The sequence below is a fragment of the Camelus dromedarius genome, chromosome 16 (assembly GCF_036321535.1).
Source record: "Camelus dromedarius isolate mCamDro1 chromosome 16, mCamDro1.pat, whole genome shotgun sequence".
Lineage (NCBI taxonomy): Eukaryota > Metazoa > Chordata > Mammalia > Artiodactyla > Camelidae > Camelus > Camelus dromedarius.
Genome location: NC_087451.1, coordinates 54,317,695 through 54,343,289, shown reverse-complemented (window position 1 = coordinate 54,343,289; position 25,595 = coordinate 54,317,695). Strand labels below are relative to the sequence as shown.

The 25,595-nt window shown below is 52.8% G+C and overlaps 1 protein-coding gene across 6 annotated transcripts; it reads right to left on the bottom strand.

Annotated features, from left to right (window-relative positions):
- Positions 1-12,438: 12,438 nt before the first annotated feature.
- OSBPL7 (oxysterol binding protein like 7) lies at positions 12,439-24,791 on the bottom strand. 6 transcript variants are annotated; one of them, XM_011000736.3, is made up of 24 exons: positions 24,645-24,791; positions 24,364-24,492; positions 23,185-23,339; positions 22,959-23,084; positions 22,737-22,790; positions 22,012-22,125; positions 21,553-21,663; positions 21,341-21,458; positions 20,563-20,666; positions 20,118-20,210; positions 19,907-20,039; positions 19,722-19,816; positions 19,466-19,561; positions 18,654-18,791; positions 18,015-18,108; positions 17,099-17,331; positions 16,790-16,927; positions 15,672-15,735; positions 15,495-15,573; positions 14,434-14,578; positions 14,187-14,331; positions 13,974-14,100; positions 13,642-13,764; positions 12,439-13,468 (listed from the first exon to the last, which is right to left on the bottom strand). In XM_011000736.3, exons 3-24 carry the CDS (start codon positions 23,257-23,259, stop codon positions 13,360-13,362), a joined length of 2,514 nt encoding a protein of 837 aa, XP_010999038.2. In that variant the 5' UTR covers positions 23,260-23,339; positions 24,364-24,492; positions 24,645-24,791; the 3' UTR covers positions 12,439-13,359. The 6 variants fall into 6 exon arrangements, 5 of the variants coding, with proteins under 5 accessions (XP_010999038.2, XP_064352065.1, XP_010999037.2 ...); XM_064495995.1 differs by lacking the exon at positions 24,364-24,492 and adding an exon at positions 23,863-24,026 and having other exon boundaries at positions 24,645-24,777; XM_011000735.3 differs by lacking the exon at positions 24,364-24,492 and having other exon boundaries at positions 24,645-24,778.
- Between the last annotated feature and the right edge of the window lie 804 nt (positions 24,792-25,595).

Below are 25,595 nucleotides of genomic sequence, written 5' to 3'. Positions count from 1 at the left end.
TTATCCTGAGTTGTGAGTTTATTACTTTTTTGTTTAAAAAATTTTAATCCAATATTCATATATTCTTAAACAAGGTATTTTTTAGTTGTACTTCTTTTTGAGCTTTGTGGCTCTTTTCAAGTCTCCTTGGGATTCTAGTTTATTGGGTTCAAGACAGGATGTCTCTGACAATTTTTTCCAGGGAGTGTGAAGGGGGAGGAGCCTGGACTTTCAGTTAGTTTTCCTTGAGACTGGAAGCTGTAAAGCTGCTGGAGCTAACTTCGTAATTAGCATCAACTCTTTCCAAGCTGTTTGGCAGGATGGCTTGCTAGTTGTCAGCACCCTGGACAGATCAGGGACATCTCAAGTGTTCTGCTGTCTTCCCCTAAGACAAAAATGACTTCTTTCACCCATCAGGATTTTGCAACACTGTCCTAAATCCTCAGTGTTCTCAACTCTGAACCGGGGGCCTGTTGATTCTTCTGGTTCTGGGTTTTGCCCAAGGTGGGAGCCAAAGGATTTGTGCTGGATCCAGGCTTGGAGTTAAGATGCTTAAGGCTTCCATCTCCTCCATCTGATATTTTTCTCATAATTAAAAATATATAAAACATGTTTTTATTTTCTTTTAATGTTGACAATATGGCTTTCTAGAGTCTGAAAACATACTTTTTCTCCCATGTAACATTCACGTAATATTTCAGGCAACAACTTACTTCTTCAAAATCTTATCAAATCACAAAGAGTAAAATTAACCACTTCAAAAATACTGCTATTTGCTGACCTCACAGCTATTAAAATGGCTATTAGAAAAAAACAAAACTTAACAGAAAATAACAAGTGTTGGGGAGAACGTGGAGAAAGTGGAATCCTTGCGCTGTTGATCGGAATATAAAATTGTGCAGCCTCTATAGGAACAGTAATTCCTCAAAAATTAAAAATAGAATTGCCATATGATCCAGCAATTCCACTTCTGGGTATATACTCAAAAGAATTGAAAGCAAAATCTAAGAGAGAGATTTGTAGACTCTTTTTCATAGCAGCATTATTCACAATAGACAAAAAAAGTGGAAGCAACTTAGGCAACCATTGATGGATGAATGGATAAACAAAATATAGTATGTACATAAAACAGAATATTATTCAAGACTAAAAAGGAAAGGAATTCTGACACATGCTACAATATGGATAAACTTTGAGGACATTATGCTAAGTGAAACTGGCCAGTCAAAAAGGACAAATAGTGTATGATTCCACTTATACAAGTACTCACTCGAATTTATACACACAAAATAGAATGGTGGTTGCCAGAGAGGGAAGGGGAGAATGGGGAGTTATTGTTCAGTGGGTATAGAGTTTTAGTTTAGGAAGATGAAAAAAGTTCTGAGAATGGATGGTAGTGATGGTTACACAATAATGTGAAAGTATTTAATGCCACTGAACTGTACACTTAAAAATGGTTAACATGGTAAATTCTGTTATTTTACCACATTTTACCACAATTAAAATGTTATTTTACATTTTACCACAATTAAAAATAATATAATGGAACTACTATTTGTATTTTTAAAACTTAATTAGAGGAAAGGTTCATACAACTCTCAAGTAATGATTTAGAAAACCTTAGGAAAAGCTAGCCATGACAATTCTGGGCACATAGCATGTGTGTTATTTAATCATGCTCACTCTAGAAATAATAAACTTTAAAAAATAACCTAATGGTACCCATTAATAAAGTCTGAAATGAAAAGAAGGAAATGAACAGCTCCCAACAGAAGAAATTCACATTTGGGGAAAATACTACAAAATAGAAGTACTTTTTCCTTTTACTTTTTTACTTTGTATTACATGAAGTCAAGAGCACAGATCTTAAATGTATAGCTTGGTGAATTTAGAATATTTCTAGTACCCTAGAAGGCTCCACTGGAACCCTTCTCAGCCAATCCTCTCTTTCTAAAGGTCATCACTAATTGGTTTTGAACACCATAGTACTTCCCATAAATGATGTCATTCAGTACACAGTGTGGCCTCTTTTGCTCAATCTGTCTATGATAATTCATTCACGTTGTTGTAAGTAGCGGTACTTTCTTTTTTCATTGCTCTCTTGTTTTGTTTTCCACTGTATAACGTGTCACAGTTTATTTATCCATTCTCCTCTTGATGGACTTTTGGAATTTATCTAGTACTTTGGTAATAATGAATAATTCATGTTAGGAACATTCTTGTACATGTCTTTTGGGGAACACATGCATTCATTTCTGTAGGGAATATGGCTAGGAGTGGAATTGTTGGTCCTACAGTACAAATATGCCTTTTTTAGATTTAGTAGATATTAATAGTTTCCTTAATGGTCATACCAATTTACACTCCCACCATGTATGAGACATCTACTGTCCTATATCTTTTCCAACACTTTATATTATCAGTCTTTTAAACTTTAGCTTTCAGACAGAAATAAATTGGAGAATTAAGAAGGGGATATGGTAAGTTATTGGGTTAATGAAAATAATTATGAGTGAATAATACATACTGATATATTTGGAAATGTGGACCACATGAGCAATTTTCTCAGAATACAAATGACTGAAATCCACTAGAGAGAAAGAAAAACCATTATTATTTGGTTAATGTTGAAGAAATAAAAATTATTCCCAAGTATGTCAGAAGGTAGATATTTGATTGAGCATGTTTTGGTTAGGAGAGTCTGGAAGTAAGTGGCGAGGGCTGGTAATGACTGGAGAGGAGAAAAGATAAGGCCATTGTCCAGGTGCAAATGGACTCTGAACTATTGCCAAGAACTTTGATGTGATCTCATACTAAAGGCCGTGTATCTATGACAGTCCTTGTCCATCCATAGCTGGGGAATATGCCCTGGCAGGGCTATGCTGCGCATGTGTAGGAGCAGACTTTGGGAGGAACCAAGGTTGGAGGCCAGCAGGAAGGAGAGAGATAGTAGCAAGCAGGCGGTTCCATGGAGAGGCCGGTCCAGTCGGTGACCTTGAAGTCCAGTGGTGGTGAGGGAAGCAAGATGTGGTTGGGGCTGGTGGACCAGCGAGCTCTCTAACAGCAGTGCCAGCAGCCCAACCGAGTGCTTATAAACAGAAATTTATTTCTCACAGTTCTAGAGGCTGGGAAATCCAAGTTCAAGGCTCTGGCAGATTCAGTGTCTGGTGAGGGCCACTTCCTGGTTCATAGATGACTGCCTTCTGAGTCCCCACATGGTGGAAAGGGTGAGGGAAATTTCTGGGGTCTCTTTATAATGGTATGAATCTCATTTATGGAGGGCGACTCCCTCATGACCTAATCACCTCCCAAAGGCCCCACCTCCTAATGTCATCACATTGGTGATTAGGTTTCTACAGATGAATTCTGGGGGGGCACAAACATTCAGGCCACAGCACTAGTCAAGTGAGTGCTGTCTTTTGCCTGAACTAGTGCAGTTTGCTCTTTGCTGCTCTGCCCATAACATCTGTGGCTCCCTTCCATTCCATTCTCCTCACAAAACTCACAGTATTCAAAATGCAGTTCCGATCAGCCTCAATGATACGGGCTTAGGTTTCCAGCTGCCCGGGATATCCTCTTTTGGGGTATATACTCGTGTGTTGCTCAATTTGTTTTTATAACAAGTATGTATTTATTTTATCCGTCTATTTGCTGTTATTTGCTTGATATGCCTTTGCCCATCATATACACATCTCCATGTTTCAACATATATATGCAGTTTTACACATACACTCACACTGAAAAAGGCAGGGCCACTAACACCAAACAGCTAATGGAGGGGCTCCTGGGAGTGGGAGGGAATGTGGGGGCAGGATGTTTATTGTCTCATATCATTTATACCTTCCTTTCTGTTTGAATATTTTTCTAGGAGTATGTGTTACTTTCAGAATAAAAATAAATTGAGACAAAATGTCCCTACCCTTAAACCAGTGGTAAACCTAGGCTGCACGTGAAGCATTTTCAAAACAGCGAGGCTCAGGCCCCACCCGGACCACTCTGGCCGTGGTCTTTTGCAAAACTTCTCGGAGTAACAGAATATGCAACCAGGCTTGAAACCTGCTGCGTTAGATTTAAATAATTCCTTGTTTAGTAATTTAGCGTAAAAAAATCAGATGTGGATAAAGCTTCAAGGATTTTCTTTGCTATTATTCTGATTGATTTTATTTTATTTTTCAGAGGTTTCCAACACATTTTATTTTGCAATTTTTTTTTCTGATATATTTTAAAGGTTGTAAATCTAAAACTCCTATGCTTCAATGGAACATTATGTATACTTTAAAAATCATGTTTTTGAAGACAGTAACATGGGAATGTGGTCCTGGTGTAGGACACAAAACTACAGATGGTGTGATCATGTGACACTTATGGAAGAAAGTGCTAAGGATTGAAAGACAGTCCTTGGGATGTGGAAATGTGGGCTTTTTTTTAACTTATTTTTTTAGGACTTTTTAAAATTAAAGTATGGTTTATTTACAATATCATGTAATTTTCAGGTGTACAACATAGTGATTGACAATTTTTAAAGATTATACCCCATTTATAGTTATTATAAAATATTGGCTATATTTCCTGTGCTGTACAATGTATCCTTGCACCTTATTTATTTTACACATAGCAGTTTGTACCTCTTAATCCTTTATCCCTGTCTTGCCCTTCCTTGCTTCCCTCTCCCCGCTGGTAACCACTAGTTTGTTTATATATCTGTGAGTCTGTTTCTTTTTTGTTATATTCACTAGTTTGTTTAATTTTTAGATTCCATGTATGTGATAACATATAGTATGTGTCCTTCTCTGTCTAACTTATTTCACTAAACATAATACCCTACAAGTCCATCTGTGTCGTGGCAAATGGCAAAATTTCTTTTTTTTCCCATAAAAAATAGCTAATTTATTCTTTGATCCTAAAATTTGTTTTAGACCAACAGATAACCATAACAAGAACCTGGTGCTACCCATGAAGGCCCACTCACTCCAAACACTTGCTTTATCTCTTAATTTCATTCATTTTTTTATGGCTGAACAGTATTCAGTTGTGTGTGTGTGTGTGTGTGTGTGTATACGTTCTTTATCCATTCATCTGTTGATGGACACTTAGATTGTTTCCATATCTTTGCTATTGTAAATAATGGTGCTATAAACATTGAGGTGCATGTATCTTTTTGAACTATTGTTTTCATTTTCTTTGGCTATATACCCAGGAGTGAAATTGCTGGATCATATGGTAACTTTTAGTTTTTTGAGGAAACTCCCCACTGTTTTCCACAGTGGCTGAACCAATTTACATTCCCACCAACAGTGCACAAGTGTTCCCTTTTGTTCACATCCTTGCCAGCATTTGTTATTTGTGGTCTTTTTGATGATAGCCATTCTGACAGGTGTGAGTGATACCTTAGTGTGGTTTTGCACTGCATTTCTCTGTTGATGAGCAACTTTGAGCATCTTTTCATGTGCCTACTGGCCATTTGTATGTCTTCTTTGGAAAAATGTCTATTCAGGTCTTCTGCCCATTTTTCAATCGGGTTGCTTGTTTTTCAATATTGAGTTGTATGAGCTGTTTACATATTTTGAATATTAACCCCTTATCAGTCATATCATTTGCAAATATTTTCTCCTATTCCATAGGTTGTCTTTTGGTTTTATTTATGGTTTCCTTTGCTGTGCAAAAGCTTTTAAGTTTAATTAGGTTCCATCTGTTTATTTTTGCTTTTGTTTCCTTTGCCTTTGGAGACAGGTCTTTATTCTTTTCTGTGTTTTCTAATTGTCCAACAATGAACGTGCATTCTTTTTAACAGGGGTGGAGGGATGGTTAAAAAAAAACACTTGCACTATATTGTTGTCAGTTTAAAGAAATACAGGGAGAAACTGACAATCTAGACAGGAAACTTGGCCACTACCTCCTCTCCATAACACAGGGCTCTAAATTATTCTGCCTTCAGACGTCCCTGTCTCTTGTCCTCACCCTTGCGGCTCTCCGAGTCCATGCTGTCCCTTCTCGGTCTTTCCCTTGGTCAGGACTTCCTTTTCCAGATGGTCATCCCCAGGACACATTTTACATCCTTTGAGATGGAGAGGATGAGTAGTTGAGGTTGTTGCGGGAGGCTGTCCAGGTCTGGGGCCCTGGGCCGGCCCTCTCTGCAGGTGAAGGGCTGCAGGCGGGGGCGCGGTCCCGGTCCCGCAGTGCCTGAGGCGCGTGTTGGGCGAGGAGACCCGCGTTAGTGTGCGCGGAGGAGATAGGTGGCCAGAGACCCCAGGCGCCCCCGCGGACCCCGCGGCCCAAGTCCCGCAGCCCCGCGGGTGGGTGGGTGGGCGGGGACGGGGTCCCCGCGAGGCTCCCGCAGAAGCGACCGAGGACGCGGCGAGCCGCTGCCACCCGCCGGGCCAGGCCCCGCGCTCCAGCGTCGCCGGTCCTCGGGCTCCGCCCGGCGGCCACCGGGCCAGCTGCACCAGAGCGGCCGGGCTGGGCGGTGCGGCTCTGCCCCGGGTGCTCCTGCGAAGTTGAGTGTCCACACGCACCCGGCCACCTCCCACCTTGGCCACCCCGTATTGGTGCCAGAGGTGAAGGCCAAAGTGATGCCTGGGGCAGGTGCCCATTTCTGACCTCGCAACCCTCATCTTTGCCAACCTGGGACTTGCTGCCCTTCCACGACTTTCTGGCCAAGAGTGTCTCTCCTGTGACTGATGTGGGTGGGACAGGAGCTTTCCGCAGCCCGAGGCTCTTTAACTGGGGTGGGGGTAAGTTAGCTAACATATGTGTTCTGTTTCGGGGCCTGATGGTGAGGGGGACTATAGAGGAGAGGGGTGCTGCCCCCTCCCCCTTGACCGAGGCCTGAGCCTCCCCATCTTTTGGGAGAGATGCTTTGTATCCTTTCCTTGGCAAAAGTATTGGGAACTTTAGGGCACCAACTTGTGTCTGCACACCCACATTTGAACTCTGCTTCCTTCTGTCTCAGGGAGGACTTGTACTGCACTGGGAGCCCCGGGTGTTGGGGTAGCAGAGCTGGTGGTGACTCTGGTCCAAATCATCTGAAGTCACCCTTGTCTGGTGCTCCACAGCTTAGATAATGCCACGTCCCACAATCTCCTTTGACAAAAGAGAGAGACCTGAGGGAGTGGGGCCTTATCATTAAACCTACCCTACAGAGGGAGAAATGAAGGAAGGGATTAAATGGCAGGGCCAGGCAAGGAACTCAGATCTCCTGGCTTTTAGTCCCACCCTGCCTTGCAGGTGGTGGAAGGGGAGTGTGCTGGCCTCTGATGGCCTGGCTTGAGGAGAGAGGCTGCCCTGGGCCTGGAGTATCTTGCTAAGTGGTGGAGAAGGGAGGGAGGGCTAATGGGACCCACCCTTCCCACTTCTTTTCTGGTTCTTTCCACGGGTCCTAGGTGAGATGGCTTCTCTCAGCAGCCAAGACATCTCTACTAAACTGGCACTGACCTAGCTTCTTTCTCACCCCTAGTCTCACCCCTCCCAGGAGGGCACAGTGGGTGCCCCCACCACATGCATACATCCTTGAGAAGCACAACACAAGAAATCTTTCCAGGCCCACCCCTAGCATTCTATCCTGGGTGATAGAAGTACAAACACAGGCTCATATATCACATGGTAAATACTTAAAGGTTATAAACCAAGCTGACAAATATGTTCTATCTTCCAGACTTGACAAAATAAAACTTTATTATGACCTGAAAGGTCAGGTTTGAATTTAGAATTTTCAAACTCCTCTGAGTTCCTCATCAGTGTAGGGAGACCTGGCCCAAGGCCAGCTGCTAACCTCCACATGTCTGTCATGGCTTGGGAGGGGATGCCCGCACAGGCAGGCACAGTCAAACCTCAACAGGGTGTGCCTGGGAAAGGTACCTGCTCTGTGATCTAGAAGCCAATTGTTCAGGAATTCCAGGGCCCTAAGTACCTGGGATGTTGTCTGTGATGGGTCAGATACCACATTCCCTCCACTCCACAGATCCCAGCCCTGTGGGAGGGGTGCTGTCAGAGAAAAGCCAGAAACAGACCTTTTCAGATCTGAGGACCCTGGCAGGGGCATCGCTTGTCTGGACTTTAGGATGGCTCTCTAGCTACCATACGCTCTACCTGCCTTTCTCTTTGGAATTTCAAAGTTAGGGTACCAGACTAATTTTGAGTTTCCTTCCCATGTGTGATGGGTCTGGAGACTACAGAAGCGAGAGAGGTGATAGTGGAAACTTAGCGGAAAGTTCTCTCATGAAGTTGGGGTTGGGGGGGTGTCTTGAAACAGCCCCTGGAGGGTGCTGTTACCTGGGAGTGAGAAGGCACCAGCAAAGGAGGCCTGGCCACCCACCCCCCAGGCCACCTGGGCGGTTTCTGGGAGAGTGGAGACCCCTGGGTCGCTCAGAAAGGGGTGTTTCCTGCCCCAGTGAGTGTTCTCTGAAGATGAAGGTGGTCAGTGGTTGAGTGCACTGCTGACAAATGGTGTCTGTGCTATCATTTATCATTGCCGAGCTGGGCCCCAGCCACTGCAGATTCCTGGGGGCCTGATACTCTGAGCAGATATGGTGGGTGCAGCCACCAGCCACATGGGTTCAGGATGGGCCTGAGTTGATCCTTCCAAGAGACCCAGGCGCCCTCTTGAGGAAACTTAAAGAATCTCACCACCTCCATCCTGGATATACTGACTCTGAAGCCAACTCATCCCCATTCTCTCTCTCTCCAGCTCCTGTCCAGACCCTTCCAATTTCTTCTTCCACCCACAACCTCCCCATAGTCCAGCCCACCCATCATTTTTAGAGGCCTCTCATGTTAGGAACCAGCAAGGCCCAGCATCCCCAGGGTCCTGGCATCATGGCTCATAGTGCCAACAGTTTGGACTTACCTCCTCCAAATATATTAGGGCCTGGAAGCATCTTCCAGGAACCTGAGGATTTTGCACTATGTGATGACATGTTAATGAGACATAGGTGGTACTTTAGAACCCCTACTCCCAAGGTCAAGTTCCTGCAGCCCCTGGGGGCACCTTGACCTGGAGCTGACTCTGGTGTGTCGGGGATCTCAAGAGCTGTCAGCGACTCCTCTCTGCATGGGCTTTTAGGGGGCAGGTGAGGAGAGGATGAGGGTGGGATAAGAATCAGGGTGGATCAATCTATGAACTCTTTAGGCCAGGTGCCTGGTTAAGAGTCTATACCAGGAATAGGTCATTGGGTGAACAAGACTCAGCCCAGGCCAGCCTGTGAGGGTCCCCCTGAAATCTCTGCTACCCTCTCTGGCCACCTAAGGGGCACAGAGATGGGCCCCGGGGGAGAGCGCTAAGCCCCACATCCTTTTCTGCCCTTGCTGGAACCAGAGGGTCTTTAAAAGGGAAATCACTTGTTTAGTGGGTCCTTTCCAGGAAGGCGGCATCATTAAGCAAATGATCCAGACAGAAGGGGTCCCCTGAGAATTCTTTAAGGTGCCTGTGGAGAACTGGGACCACAACAGTACAACCTAGGAGAGGAAAGTTCTAGGGGACAGACCGAAACCAGTGGACTTGAAGTTGAACATCAGGACCTTTGCATCCTGAGCAGGCATTGGTCAGATACTTCGGGTACCCCCCCCCACTGCCCCCACTGCTCTCTTCCTGCAGCAGAGCTGGTGGGAAACCTCCACCCCCTGCCACCCCCACCACATCCACACACCCACCTGAGCTGCATGCCATCGGAGGAGCAGGGAGGTGGGTGCTAGCTCATCTGACTCCTTCTGCCCTGAACACCGACTCCAGCTTTGGGGACTCAGATCCACACCCTGACCTCCAGGAGGGGCTGGGAAGTGTCCCATGAGAACTTCAGGTGAGCACATAATGACTCTGCCCAAACCCCTGCACTAGGAGACCTTGAACTCTAGCACAGCTTCCTGCAGCATAAGGCCATGTCCCTAGGACGACCCCCACCCCTCTTGAGATGCCTGCCTGAGAAAGCTCAGTGCTGCCAGGAGAATTTGCTGCTTGTTCCAGCCCACACCTGACCCTAGGCCCCTAACTTCCCTTTCTTAGAGCATTTACTCAAAAGGGCTTACAATTGTGACTCTGTCCTCCGTCCTTCCTCCACCTCCAATAGGAGTGTTTTTCTCAAGGACATGAAAGTCGTTCCTGGAAATGTAGTCATCAGGAGGGGTAGCACCCTGTCTCCCAGTCTCTCCCAGAGGACAGAATCCTAAAATGACCGCCGCTGGCAGGCGCCCTGGCCCAACGACATTGACACTGCATGACCTCTTGTAATTTGTCATGTTTTCTTCTCTGACCCTGCCTGAGTTCCTGCAGTCCTTCCTACTCCTTCATTCTCCCCTTAGACATCCAGACTCCTCTGCATGGATTGGAACGGAGCTCAGCTCTTTCCTCTCCGGTCAGTAGTCACAGAACAAAATCTGTTTTCATCACTTCAACTAATGTCCGATGGTGTTTACTTCTGACACCAGCCTCCTCTGCTGGTTCGACCCTCTCCTCGCTCTGGGGTTTACTACAAACATATCCCCAAACCACTATTTATTCAGAAGATTCAGGGAATTGGGGGGGTCATTAAGTATTTCCAGCCTTTTTGCCCCTAGCTACCCGGGCATCCCCATCACCTATCCAATAGTGAACTTTAAAAATATAATTTGAATCTCTCTTTAAGTGGAGCTGCTTGGGGTTGGCGGGACCACAGTAGGTGAGATGAAGCTCCTGTCACCATCACCGGGCCCAGGTTTTCCCCTGCTGTTCAAGCTCTGACCTTCTTCCCACATCCAGGGGAGCAGGTCCCTGGCTTCACAAACTGGTGTGTCCCACCTCCCATCCTTCCCAAGCTGAGTCAAGATGTGGGCTGTTGAGCCCACATCCTCCCATCTGCCCAGGCCCACCATATCCTCCAGGCAAGGCCAGTGGTCTGCACCTAGGCAGGGCTGCTCCTAGGCCCTGTGGTCAGCAGTCCTCCTGTGCGTCCTCAGACTAGACTGAGATGGGCTTGACAAGGGGGCCCACTGTTCCTTCTCAGACCAGACTTGAGCACTTGAGGTGGCCGCCACCCTCTACACCTACAGCTGCTTCTTGTCCCTTCACTCTGTCCACAGAACCCAGCCTGGAGTCAGCCTGGCCTGAGCGCCCCACCAAACCCTGGCTGGGTGGGGAGGCTTTCTGAGATGACAGCAGTCCTCTAGCAGGGAGTGCCCCAGCGAGAGCAAACCAACCTGACCATCCTAACCATCTTCCTGCCATTGGGTTGGCACCCAGAGGGGAGAGGACGCTGATCCAGACGGCCAAAGCCACAGATGACTTGGTTCCTGTGGGTAGAGGAGCTGCCAGTCTCCTGTCTCCATTAGAAAAATAACTTTGGAATTTGGTCTACTTGAAACTCTAGTTCTTAAAATATGCAGAGGTTGAACATCGGCTGGTCAATCAGGCTCTGTGTGGCTCTGAGTGGAAAGGGTGGGGGAGGAAGACAGTGCACTTCGTTTTAAAAAGATCCTGAATGTGTGCAGGCTTTGGCTTTCTTTGGAATGGGTTGAGGTTATTTCTGGTGCATGGTGTCAGGACAAATGTGTTCCTTTTAGAGCTCCCTGTAAATAAATTGTGGAAATGTGGACCACACCCAGCCCTGGAGCGAGGGTGTGGGGGCACTGGAGGAGAGGGAAGAAGGAAAAACTAGAATTGGGAGAGCTGCCTTAGCTCAGCGGATCCCTCTGCTCTTGCCACCTTCCTGAGAAAGCATGACCTCCTCTTGGGACATCCATCAAACCAGACCAAGGCCTGTGGTCACAGTGGGGTGAGGTGAGGGGTTAGGAGACAACTAATAAGATCAGGAGCCTGGCTCACTACACTTACATCCCCCTCTGAGACACAGAAGAAGCCAAATGAGGGAATGGAGTCTCTGAAGGGAAAGGTAAGACATTTGGCCAAGATCACTCAGCTTTGGAATAACAGAGCTGGGATCTGAACTCAGCCCAGGTGGTTGGGGAGGGTAGAACCTGCAGCTTGCCCTGTTCTCCCATCTCTTCTAGTCCCTCCCCACCTCCACCTTTCCTTGAACAGTCACTGAGTGGGGTGAGGAAGTGAGCGCAGACCTAAACGAGGATGTTGAGCATGGAGTCAGCTTCTGTGCTGGAGGGGGACAGGAACTACACAATACTCTGCCTGGTTGAAGAGTTTGGGTTTTCCCTTTAGGCACTGAGAAGCAATGGATGTATTTGAAGCAGGTACGAGGTGCCATATTTGTCTTTTAAAATATCCCCCTGAAAGGCAGTGTTAAGAATGGAAGTGCCTGAGGCTCTGAGGACACTGCAGTTGTCCAGGCAAAAGTTGACAAGGGCCCATCCTAAGCCAGCTGCAACTGAGAGAAGGTGCCAGAGCTGAGAGACACCGAGGTAGAATCGACAGGATGTGAGGATTAAAGGAGAGGTGACACTGGGTTTTAGCCTGGGTGAGTAGGGGGCCATGAGCCTTCATTTCACTTGAACACATGTGTTTTGAAATGAATGGTTGCAGGCCAAAGTTTGGGACAGTCTTTATTGGAGTTTGGAATGTCATAGCCATTCACCTTAATCAGAGGCAGACTGAGAAAATGAGCAGCAACGGGGGCGGACACCCGGCAGCGGGGACGTCCGGGCTACAAGAGGAATCCTGCTCGCCTGCAAGCAGTACACAGACACGCGCACGCACACACGCTCTCCAACACAAACCGACACTCTCACGGGTCCTCACTCACTCCCGGTGGGTCTGAGGCCAGGCGCCCTTCCTGCCCAGTCTGCTCTGAGGGGATCCGCCGAGCTGAGACTGAAGGAAACCACTTGAGGTCCAAGGATAAAGGAGCTGGAAGCTGCAGGCATTTTGCAGTTTGGGAGAAGGGGATCCAGGAGGATGAGAGAAATTGCCAGGGCCAAGCAAAGGGAGCGCCCTGGCCCAGGGTGTGGGGAGAAGATGCTGGAGATGGGGAATGGGAGGCATGGGGCTGGAAGAAAAGGCCGTCCCCTCTCCTTCAGTCACTCTAACCTCAATGCTGGGGCCAGAGTCCTGGGCACAGGAAGCCTGGGGAGTATCAAGGGATCCCCTGTGTCCTAGGAAGGCACTGAAATGGGGAACAGATCCTGGAGGGTCTGGAGTCTCCCCTAAGTACCCCAAGGGGGAAAGACGGGGGATGACAAAGCAAGGAGGGTCTTACATGCCGGTTGTCTGGGGCAACGAGACTGGGGAAGCACAAATCCTGCTTCCCACCCTAGACCAGGGGTGGGCAGTGGGCTGAGATGCAGCCCCTCTGGCCAGCAGAGGGGAGAGGGCCAGAGCCAGGGCTGCCCCTTTGGTCTCCAGGGCAGTAAGTGGGAGAGCCTGGCCTCGCCCAAGTGTCCGTGGCGGGGTGGTGGGGGGTGGAGGCAGGAGGGAGGAACTGGGGCCTCCTGCCCCCTGGGCCAGGGCTACCAGAGCACAGCCCCATCCAGGTTCCCATAGCCTGGCTCAGCCCGCAGCCGCCAGTACGTGTTGTTGGTCACCCACCACTCCTTCCCGCTGCTGTCTGTCTGCCGCCTGGGGGGACGGGGAAAGGGAAGACAAGAGGTGAACATCCAGAAATAAGGCCGCTGTCCCCAGATGCTGCCTCCCACTGCTGGCCCCACTCAAAGCAGGTAGGGGCTACAGGGAGGAGGAGGGGAGCCTGGGTCGCAGAGAGACCCGGGGCAGAGGGCAGAGGGCAGAGGCACCTGAAGAAGCGAGCATGATGGACAATGTTGTTCTCTTCCATCACTTTGCGCCTGTCTCGCTGAAGCTGCTCGATCCTTCTCTTCTGGGCCTCGGCAGCCTGTATGTTCCCCTCCTCCAGGTACCTGAGCATCCAGGCTGCAGTCAGCAGAACTGCCTCTACCCTCAGGAGCCCCCACATTCAAGGCCTCTGTCCTGCCCAGTTCTGCCCCAAACAGGCCCCATCTCCCCCTGTGGTGGCTCAAGGAAGGAAGGACACAGTCCCAGGTCTGTATGGAACCCACAGGGGAGGGAGGAGCCCCGGGTTCTAGAGCAGCACCTGCCTGGCACTGACCTCTGGTCTGGCCGGAGCCGCGTGTCCGTGGAAGGCAGAGACCGTTTCAGCTCAGCCGTCAGCTCATTCAGCTCCAAGGCAAACTGAGTGAAGCCGAAGTTTCGCTCATGGTTTGGGGGCATTGAGTCTGGGGGGAAGGCAGGGGGCTGGGGCAGGTGGACTGTGCCACAGCAGCCCTTACCCCGCCCAGTCCACCCCGGCTGCCCCACTTACTGGGTTTCCAGATGCACTGCCCACCCGGCGGGGGCCCCCGGTACAGCCCCTCATGCCACTTCCCGAAGAGTCGGTGGAGGACGCGGCCGCTTCGGCTCAACACAGCACCCTGAACCTCGTGGACGTTGGAGCTCCAGTACTTGGCCTGGGGTGGGGGTGGGGGCGGGGGGCTTAGGGAGGTGTCCCCTCCCCTTGCCCGGGGCGAGCTGCTGGGGGCGGACAGGCAGGGGCAGGGTGGTGTGCCCACCTTGCAGAAGGTGATCTTGCAGTGGCAGGAGCTGTCCTGTGTGTTCCGGATGAGCACCTCCCCGTAGTGCTCAATCCAGCGCTGGCCACTCAGGATGTTGTGAATGCAGGACGTCACCTTGTTCCACTCAAAGTGGTCCCCAAACCTGAGAGAGACAGAGCGTGGGGGAGGGCAGCTGGCCAGCTCTGGGGAACTATGCGCCACCCTGAGCCAGGGAGCACCTGTCTCATTGGAGCAGTTCACACACATGGGTCTGCAGAAGGAAACCTGGGGCCCTGGTTCCAGCTCATCGTCCTTCCATGAAGAATGACACATTTATAAAGCAGAGCAGCCTTCACAGAAAGTATTCAGCCGACACATCTCCATTTGTTGAGAAAGCCCTTGAGTGCCTAAGTCATGGGGGTAAAACCATAGACTGGGTCCCTGGCCTTGGGTGCCAGGGACCATGGTCGGTCTGTTCACATATATCACTCTGTTTACTGCGCACTTCTGTCAGGCATTACTTATTACTCTTATTTTATAGACAAGCAGACTCAAGGCTCTGAGATGTCAAGTCTTCTTGCTGCTTGCATAACTATTCAGTGCTAGAACTGAGACTCCTACCGAGGACTTCTGACCCCGAAGTCCAGGGCCTCCCCAACCCCTGCACCGGCCTCTGGCTGCAGTGCCCCCAGTAAAATGAGTTAGATGAGCGTGTTTCAAATGTGGTTTGTGAGCAGTCCTGAAATCACTTTAGGTTTCTGTGTATATGTGTGTGTGTGCACGTGTGTGTCTATGGGTTACTGTGCACTGGCTTGAAGTCTCAAATGCATTCCTTACTGTGAGTCACGGTCAGAATGTGTGAAAACTACTCAGTCAGATGACCTTCACAAGCCCTTCCAGCTGGAAGATTTTTCACCTTTCTTTACTGGCAACTGCTGTGAACATAGGTGTAAAATGTACAGAACCTGCCCCACCCTAAGCAGCTTCAGGCCTCTCTCCAGTCCCTGCCACCTCCTGGTCCCAGCCTGGAGGATGGCCTGTGGCCTGGGCCTGGCTGCGGAGCATTCAGGAACACTCACCTGGGCAGGCTCACGTTGACTGTCCCCACAGGCACAATCTCCAGGGATTTGCCCCAGAACTTGTTCTTCCACTTCATGTCTGGAGTTGGGTTGAGGGAGGGAGAGGAACAGCAGAGATAAGACCAGAAAGTGTTCCAGCCCCTCCCCTGTCTGCCCTTCACACCCAGCCCCCCTCACCTTGCCAGAAGATGAAGTTCTCAGACTCCGCATGGCACGCCGAGATGGGGGGGTGGTGGGAGACCTTGATGAGCAAGGAAGTTCTCTTCAGGATGCACCTGACCCCAGACCCCCCGAGGCCCTCACCCCTCCCCCAGTTTCCCTGTGGACCAGAAGACCAGTTAGTTCCAGGTCTCTTGTCCCTTTCACCCTTGGCCACCACCCAAATTCCATCATCCTCTCCTTTCCCCTCAGGCCCCTACATTCTTCCTTCTCACTCACTCCCCTCTGGGCCCTCCTTGCCAACCCTGTGTATAGTGCCCTCCAGAGACCCTGCCCAAGCCTACAAAGTCCCCTAGCAGTGACAGGTGGGACCTCTACCTGTGCCCTGCCTGAAAGCCAGCCCTCCTGTGAGGATCCTCTTCCTTCATCATCTTCTCCCCCAAAGTTGATTATCAGCTCGCAACCTCCACAACACACCCTTAGAAAAACTCAGCCTTGTCCTCCTTGGAACAAGTCGCATATAGAACCTTGAACTTGGGGATCCCACAGCCTATCTTCCTTGCCTCCTCCCATTCCCTGGCACACCACTGCTTGAATGTTCTTTATCAAGTTCAATCCTAAGCATGTCACTCTACCACTTAAAACCCTCCCGTGGCTCCCCATTGCCTTCAGGACTTAAAAACCAACCAACCAACCAACCAACCAACCCTTTCTAACCTTCACCTACAGGGCTCCTCAGGGTTTGGCTCTGCCTTATCTTCCAGCCCTGTCTCTAACTCTTCCTAAATATGCTCCATTTGTTCCTTTACACTATCTGCAACATCCCATTCTCCCCACCCCCCTGGGCAACTAGCAAACTCCAATTCATCCTTCAAGACTTAGCTCAGGATCACCCACTAGAGCTGAATAACATCCTATGAGCTTCCATGATCCCAGCTCTAGAACATGGTGCAGTAACTCCTTGTTTCACGTCTGGCTTCCACACTAAGCGGGGAGCCCCTTCCCCCAACTACCCGACGGCCAGCTGCTCCATCCCAGGACCTGGCCTCCATGGAGGCCCTGTGTTTCCTGCTCCCGGCCACCTGGCTACCTCTTCCCTCCTCCACCCCCGCCCCCAGCCTCTTCCGGGCCCATACCTGCTCACTGATGAAGCGGAAGCCTCGGTCAGGCCGCTCACACTCATAGGTCTCCCCCAGGACAGGGTTGAAGGGCTTGCAGCCCGCCCGGTGGTAGGTGGAGGAGTAGGCGGAGACAGCAAAGGCCGCAATGTACACCTGGGGGCGAGGGGCGCCGGGGGATCAGAGGAGATGCCACCCCACTGCCAGCAAGGGCTGGGGGGCTGGGGTGAACCTTTAGCAGCAGGGAAGGGCCCACCAGGGTGTTCTGGGAGACGGGATCCTGGGAGGACGAGGCAGCCTGGGGCTGGGCTGGGGCGGCGGGCGTACCATGCGCTCGCAGGGGTCGGTGGTGCGGCTGGCCTGGTCCAGGAGGCTGCTGTACTCCAGCTCCTCGCAGAGCCGCTGCAGGGTGTTGAGTGGCTCATTGAGCTGCACAGGCATCGATACCTTCGAAAGGTCCTTGCCGATGTTGTTCCGCAGGATGTTCCACAGGCTCACGTCGGCCCCAGGCCCACTGGCTGCCGGCAGACATCGGCGGTGGGGAGGCCCCACAGCTCCCCCTGGAACACAGCCCCAGGGTGTTGCCCTGCCTGTCACTCTCCGCTGGGCACCGGCATCCAGGCCCCTCCAGAGCTCCTGAGGTGCTCCTGGGTATGGTCACTCCCAGGCCCCAGCATGGACTCACTGTGGGGCAGGAGGCTGCAGAGCTAATTCTTGGTGAGCTCCTGGGGATTTAGGTGGGCAGCAGGGCTAAGAACCAGACAGGGCAGTTCCCACTGCTGGAAACAGAAACCCTGCACCCCAGAAGCCCTTCCTGAGCCCCCACCCTTGGCTTCTGCTCCCTTTCATAAACACAGAAACCAATGTCAGGGTGTAGATTACTCGGCCCATTTGATAGACAAGGAAATAGGCTCCAAGAAGCAAAATGACACGTCTAAAGCCACGCTGCTACAAAGTGGCTGAGTGGGCCCTTCTGTGTCTCTGTCAGGCCCACATGGGAGCCTTCTCAGAAGACTGGAGGGGAGGCCAGCCCTCAGCTGAGCCTGTCCCACCCCAGAGCCACCCCTGCGACATAGCTCACGGCTTAGCCTTCCTCGCCGCCCGGAGTCACCCCTGGAGTCAGTATCCAAAGCCGTTAGCCCACCAGTACTACAAGGGACTGCTTCTCAAGGGGCCTGGACTGTGGACAAACTCTGTTTCTGAGCCCACCTCTAGCCCTCCCTCCTGCCCGCCTGGCTGGCACCTTTCTGACAGCGCTCGGCTCCCCTGAGGTCCAGCACCTCCTCAGACAGGCTGGTGGTGACTTCACTGGTGCACGACTCCTCCTCCTCCGAGCCCTGTGCCAGGACAGATGATAGGCCGGGCAGACTAGGCCTCCACCGGACAGCTGGGCAGTGCCCGGAGCCTGGCAAGAATCTGCCCAGCTAGCCCTTTGGTGGGAAGGGGAAGGGAATGTACTGGGAGTGGTCTGAGCCCTAAGGCACTGCCCTGGGAGGCCTGGCATCATGACGTGCCCTGCCACCTTGGGAGAGAGAGGGCCTGGCCTCACGACTGGCGCAAGACAGCTCAGGGACTTGACGGGACACAAAAGGAAGGGAAGGGAAGTTGGGGATTACTGAGAGAGTGCTGCGGCTAAAATGGGGTCACAGGGAGATGACTGGGGGGTGGAGCTGAGGAATAAGTTTCAGGAGGACCCAATGGAGACAGAGCATATCAAACTGGAAGAAGGGTCCCCAGCAGATTTCTGAGCAGGGCCGCACAAACCCAGCATGTTTGGACATGCAGAGACAGCGGCTGAGGTGCTTGGAAAGGACTTGGGAATCTATAGATTCTAGTCTCCCTGAACCCTACTCCTCTAATCCCAGGGTCCCTCTTCCCTCACCTCATTCTCAGAAGAGCTGGCAGACAGGAGAACCTCACAGGCGTCAAAGAACTCTGTGTGGGAATCAGCAAGGGACAGGACGCTGCTCTGGGACAGCTGAGGGGTCAGCTCTCGCCCCTTCATGTACAGAGCTTCTTGCTGTGGGAGCGAGATGGGGGTCAGGCCCGAGGCCCGGCCAGAGAGACAGGCTGGGCTCCCCTGACCTGGCAGTTCCCTTGAGAGGGAAGCCTGACTGGGGACTTTTATTGTCTAGTCTGAACCTGCAGAGCAGGAGAAGATGCAGAGGAGAACGAGTGTGGTGGGCTACTCAGGCCTGGGGGAATGATCACCAGCCTGGGAGTAAGGAGACATGGGTTCCATAATCACCACTCATGCTTCCTGGCCACTGACACTGAGCCCCTCCAAGCCCTGTGAGCATACCAGTTCAGTCAGTCCCCACACTCATCCTATGAAGTAGGTATGATTCCTGCCCCCATTTTGCAGATTTAGGACACTGAGGCTCAGGGTCACAGAGCAAGCCTGCAGTGGAGCCAAATTCAAACCCATGCTGTAGGGGAGCCTGGGCCCATCAATTAGATTCTTTGAATCTCAGTTTCCCTGTCTGTAAACTTGAGGGTTAGAATCGCTGCCTCACGGGACTCTGACTTAAAAGCAAAAGCACTCTACGTGCAGTTAAGGAATCACAGATGCGGCTGCTGCCCATGTTTTGGGAAAGGGGTTGGAGTTTTGGGTCTGAAAACCAACCATGCCTTCACTCCTGCTGAGAAAAAAGGCCCAGAGGAATGATGCCCACAGCCCACCCTGGCTCCCACCTCCTCGGGGTTGAGGGAGCTGAAGGAGTCCGCAGTGGTGTCGGAGGAGACGGACAGTGAGTGGAGGCGCTTCGGGCCACCTGGGGCCTCAGAGACCTGCAGGGAGACAGTGAGGGGACAGGTGCTGGGAGGTGAAGCCCTCCCTGGCCTGCCTCTGCCAACCCCCTTCCCGGCCCAGGTCTGCTCCCACCTCCAGGCCTGCAGTTCTTGGCCTTGGGCCCTCTCCTCCCACCGGCCATCCTGTCCCCAGCCTCACCCCCATCCTGGACAACTCCGAACCCTGGTGCAGGTCCTTCAGTCGGTCCCGTTCAGCAGTGAGAGCGGCCAGGACGCTGCTGAGGGAGCTGTGCACTGTTGGGGCAGGGGCCGGCTATCAGACTCCCTCCCTCTCCCTCTCCTTCTCCCCATCTGCTCCCGGCCACCCCTCCAGCACGCACTCACCCTTCTGGGCCAGGGCCCAGAAACTGCGCTGCAGGTGGGCATAGTCTGGGGTTGGCAGCCCGCGGGGGCCAGAGGGGTCCCGGGACTCCAAGTAGCGAGACAGGTTGGGAACAGAGCCATGGAGACGACCCACCTGTAGACGAAGGGGAGAGGTTGAAGGGGCTTCTTCAGAGCCTCCCCCCAGCATCTTAGGGCCCACACCCCACCTCACCCGTCCGATGGTGTCGTCCTTGGCAAAGCTCTGCGTGCACCACATGCGGCTGGTCCGCTTCCCCTTCTTGGGTCTCTCGGTTGTCACTGAGGCCTGGCAAGTCGAGGTGGGGGAGTTTCACTCTCAGAGTGAGGAAAACCACCAAAGCCAGGAGAGAGGCAGATGGCCATGGAGGAGGACACAGAGACACAGACATCCCGGAGGCAAAGGACCGACAGCCTGGCAGGTGCATGGGCACAAGAGGAAGGGGTCGCTCCAAAGGGGCAGAGAGACAACCCTGAGGCACTGTGGACAAGGTGGGGAGGGGCAACTAGGAGATGGTGGCTCCTCAGGAAACTGCAGCTTGTAAGGGGGACGGGGTACCTGTCCAGGGAAGTGATGGAGATGAAGGTGGCAAGAGGAGAGAGCGCCCTGGGAAGGACCCTGCCTCCTCCCTGGATCTCACCTGGTGTGTGGGGATAACGGGGGCTGAGGGGATCCTGTGCAGGGACTCCAGGCTCTGGAGGAGTCTGTGTAATTCCTGGAGCTTCCCCTGACACTCAGAGAGCTCTGCGGAAAGAATGAATGAGGAAGTCCCTCTCCCTGGGTGCCCCAGGGAGACTGGCCGGGTGCCCCAGTCTGCCCCTCAGCTTCCTTTCGTCTTCCAAACACTGCACCCCGCAGCCACGGAGGTGCCGACACTGCTTCCACACCCCCTACTCATGAGCCCAAAGCAGTTTGCAGCTCCTACCCTCTGGTCTGGCCTCAGAGGAGGGTAGGTGCCCCATCAGCTCTCTGTCTCAGGACCACACCTTACCTCTGCTGCCTCCACACAGGCTGGGGGCCCTCACTTTGCTCTTTCCACTTGGTTGGCACTTCCCTCTCCCAGGACAACATCACAGCTCAACTCCAGGAACCTGGTTCCAGAGCACACTCCCCACCCTGGAGTCACTGCTCAGGACCCCTCCCTGTGTTGGTATTCCGGATGTGGGCCCTGGCCCTGTGTCTGGGTCAGTCCATGTGCCTACGGCATGAATCCTGTCATCCTCTGTAAGCCTGAGGCTCCCCAGGGCAGGCCTGAGTAAACCTGATCAGTGTAAAGGCAGAAGCTGTCTCCCCATCAGACTGGGGCTCCCTGAGGCAGGGATGGAGGTAACATTTTCTCCTCCTTGTGACTGCTGGTGCCACCCAGACACAACAGCATTGGCCCCCCCCACAGAGTCACCGTGCCAGGGGCCCCTCACCATGAGAGCAACGGTCTAGCCCATCACTGTCCCTCAGCCAGGAAGACACCTTCTCCCGAGGTCCAACCCCTGGCAGAGCCGAGGCACCACCCGCTGTTGGAGGCTGGGCACCGGGAACCTGTGGGGTGAGTCAAGGGTCAGAAAGGATGGGACCCGCCTTCCCAAATTCTGAATCCCCACGTCACCTGTCCCTGCCTCAGGGCCCATCTTACCTTCCGGTGAGTGGCGCTGGGCAGCAGGCCTCGGGGCACGTCCAGGTGCTGGGCCAGGCGGTGGGCACGCAGCTGGGCCACCCAGCTCTGGAACAGGTCCTGGGATTTGATCTACAGAAGTGACGGAGAAGGAGAGGGATGCATGAAGGGAAGGACTGCTTTCTAGGGGCAAGAAGTCAAGGTTCTGGTCCCCAGGCAAGCAGGGTCTCTCCCTACAGCACCCAGCCTGTGCAAAAGCCCCTTGCTGTGAGGCAGGAACAGCTTCCCCAAGTGTCTGAGCCCTTGGCCCTGTGCCATACCAACCAACAGGGCCAGTTCATCATTGGCTGTTGTATATGATGGGAACTCCCTTTTGGTCAAACTCAGACAGACCCTCGGCCCCTGTGCCTCTCTCCTGTGTGTCCCAGTGTCTCTGCCAGGCTGGAGGCCAAACCACCACCTGGTTCCCAGGGATGTCACCTTCAGGTGGTAGATGTTGTCTTCAGTGTCAAGGTCAATGCGCTGGGCCTTTTTGTTGATGGACATGACCGACAGTCGGACATCAATGGAGCCATGGAGCTTCCCCTTGGTGATCTGGGGTGGAGGGGTTGGAGGGCTAAGGAAGACTGCTTTTAGGCCACCAGCGCCACCATCTTCCTGAGACCACTCTAGGCTCATGGGCCAGGCAGCAGGTTCACCCTCATGCCCAAGTCACAGTATCAGCAGGGACATGTCAGCCATTCTCCTGGGCACAGGATGGCCCACTATGTCAAGTCACAATCTGAGCTCTTAGGGAGTCATGGAATGAGGGAAACTTTTCCCATCCTCAGGAATCTGCAAGGCTGAGGAAGGAAACACTTTCTTGGAGAGAGCCTGGTTGTCTAGGCCTTTAGTTCTGTGTTCCTTCATGAGCACGGGACACGGATGAGAACGATAAAGCCCTCATCTCTTGGGCACTTATTTGTGCCAGGCACTGTCCCGACGGTGCTCACCAAGATGAAGACTACAAATGGGTGACCACCCTCTTTCCACCTTAGTGATGAAGAGCTGAGGCCCAGGGAAGTAACCTGCCCAAGACCCCATATCCAGCAAATGGTGTACTTGGGATTCAAACTTTGCTCTGGAGGATTCCAGAAGCCCCCTGCCTGCCCAGGGCACTCTGGTGCCAGATCCCTCCCACACCTTCAGCCGAGGCCCTGACTCACATCTTGCCGAGTCGTGGCATAGCGAAGGATCCCATCCTCGAGTACAAAGTATCTCTGTGATGTTGCCATGAAGGAACGGGACCCATGAGACCGAGAGGAAAGAGTGTGAGGAGAGAGCAACCACATGGACATTTTTTTCTTGACACACAGACACCCTGAACTGCCCGCAGGTCCCCGTCCTGCCCCTGCACCTTGCCCCTCCCTTTGCCCTGCCCGCCCTACCTTGTGCCAGCCCTTCAGAGGCCACTTCCTCTTCTTGAGCAGATGGCCTTCCTGCCTCTCCGGCATGGTACCCTCTGCCCCCAGCCGGCCCCGAGGCTCCTCCACCACCTCCCACAGCTCGGAGGCCTGCAGTCCAGGACAGAGTGGGGGAGCAACCAGTGAGGCGACCACATCTCTCCCTCCCCTGTGAGCCGAGCTGGCCCCTCCTGCTTCTCCATTCTCAGACCTGCTGGGCACTGCTGGGCTTTGCAGACTGAGTGCTCTCTGCCAAGGAGGGAGGGTCCCGCTCTTGGAAGTCCATGGAGAGGGGAGTGGCCACTCCCTGCTGAGGATGGAGAGCAGAGTGGAAGGGGAAGGACGTCACCTTGTCCTGAGAGGGCCCTTGAAGCACAGAGAGACCCCATTAGCACAGACCTAGCTATCACCTTGCCCACCTCCAAACCCTTCTGCACCCTCTGAGTTGAAAGCCCACCAGCACATCTTCCGCTTACCTGTCACGCCTCTCCGGAGCCTGTCCCTGCCCCACTCTGGGCAGGTCTCCCTGCCCACACCCTCCCACTGTGGCCACTGCCCCAAGAGGTGAACTAGCGCACAGCTGGCAGGCTGGTGCCAAGAGAAAACCTCAGAAAGTCCTCCTAGCCCCACCTTAAGCACACATTCTCCAGCTCCAGGAAACACTTGGTGTTTTCCCTGGAGGATTCCCTGGGGGTGATCAGAGGTGAGGCAGGGGAGTGAAGGAAGAGGATCCAAAAAAGGACAGAGGGATTCAGAGACTGGACAAGCAAGATCTCGATCCAGTTCCTCTTCCTTCAGGATCTCTACCACCACCACCATGGGTCGGGAACTCCTCTCATTATCCCGTTACAGAATCCCTCAACCACTTGACCCCAACTCCCCATCATACCCTTTAGTTCTTGGGCTCCCATTTTCTGCATGGGATAGCTGAGGCCCGAGACAGCCCCCATTTTCTCCTGTGCCTCCTCCCGTCAATCTTCCCCTTAGGATGACCACCTTGGATTCTCAGTCTCCTGCAAAGCCTCCTTTCTTCCTTCTCAGTCCTCGGGGATCCTGAGAAGTGCCACCCACCCAGAGAGAGCAGGGGACAGGCCAATGGAGACACATGACGAGGTCCGCACAGGTCCCGCAGCAGTGCCCACTGGCGCCCTTGGCACAAGCCCTGGCCATCCTGGCTCCGCAGGGAGATCAATAATGCATAAGGCTGAGTGTGTGAGACGGGGGGAGGGGCCTGGAGGGGCAAGGTTGGCCCGAGGCTGGGAAAACAGCCCAGATCTTCCAATGGAGCCAGCAAGAACCTGAGGAGCTGAAGCCAGCAGGGGACAGGGTTGCGGTGGGGCACGGGTGGCCAGGAGGTTGGGCAGAGGGGTCCATGCTGCCTGAGGCTGACCTGGGGGGAAACTCCTGCATTCAGCCACTGGAAGTTCCCAAACTCTTCCGGTGTTTGGGTATCTCTGTGCCCTTTTCCTGGCCCTGCGGGATCTTGGCCCCTCACTGCTCGCGGGTGGAAGGGGAAGCTCTGTCAGTAGAGGGTGCAGGTTGAGGTGAGCCAGGTGGGTGCCCCCTTTCCACCTCCATTCCCGCCCTCATCTCCGGAGGAGCAGACTCGCCAGCTTCAGGTGGGGAAGCCCTCTCCGGGAATGTCAGCTGATGCCAGCATGGCCCCCTTACCCCAGGGTCCATGGACGCCAGTGCTCCTTGGTCCGCGCGCCGCTCTGCCTCTGAGTCACCGTCTCTGAGCTGCCCGCTCCCTGCTCAGAGCTGAGTAGTGGCAGCAGCTGCTGCAGGAACCAGGAAGGAAGGAGACGTCGGAGCCTCCCCTCTAGCCGGATCTCCCCACCTCCACCTCTCCCGGCCCCTCCTCCCGCCTAGCTCCAGGCGGCCGCTCAGCTCTGCCCCCCTGCTCCCTGGAGGACTCAGGGCTGAGCCGACTCCCCAGCACCCCGGAGGCTTGTGGCTGGGGGCAGAGTTCCCACTTGGGCACAGTTCCAGATAGATCACAGAGAACTGGGGAGCTGTTGGCCTCAAGCCAGTGGTGGTAAAGGGTTTACCCAGACTAGCACGGCCTTGACCACAGTTAGTACTCAAGGCCATTTCCTTATTAACCCCCCCGCCTCTCTCATTTTACATCTGAAAATAGATTGCAAAATTTGGAGCCAGCAAAGCTATCAGGTTGACGGGAAGGGAGGGATGCCCCTGTGGGACCATGAAAGACAGTGCCAAGGGCACAGTCAGCAGGGCAGTCAAGGCTCGAGAGGGCCAGCCAGTGGCCCCCACATTGAGACTGTCATTGTGGGTGATGCCCCACCAGGTCAGGACCCAAGGGGGTGCTGGAAGCACCAATGTGGCAAGACAAACCCTACCCCAGAGCCTGGAGCCTGCAGAGTCTCTGGACCAGGACTGGGTTTGGAGCAACAACCAGTTGGCTCTTAAAGGGCAAGGTGGAGCCAACTTCGGCACCCATGGCCTCCCTTTCTGAGTACCTTTGCCCTTCCGCTGGAGTACTGTGTCTGGCTGCTCCGTTCTAGTTAGAAACTAGCTTTTGAGAAAGGTGTAGAATTCATTCAAATGAATATGAAATGGACTGACGGCTGTAACTGCAGTGCAGCTGCTTTCTGGAAA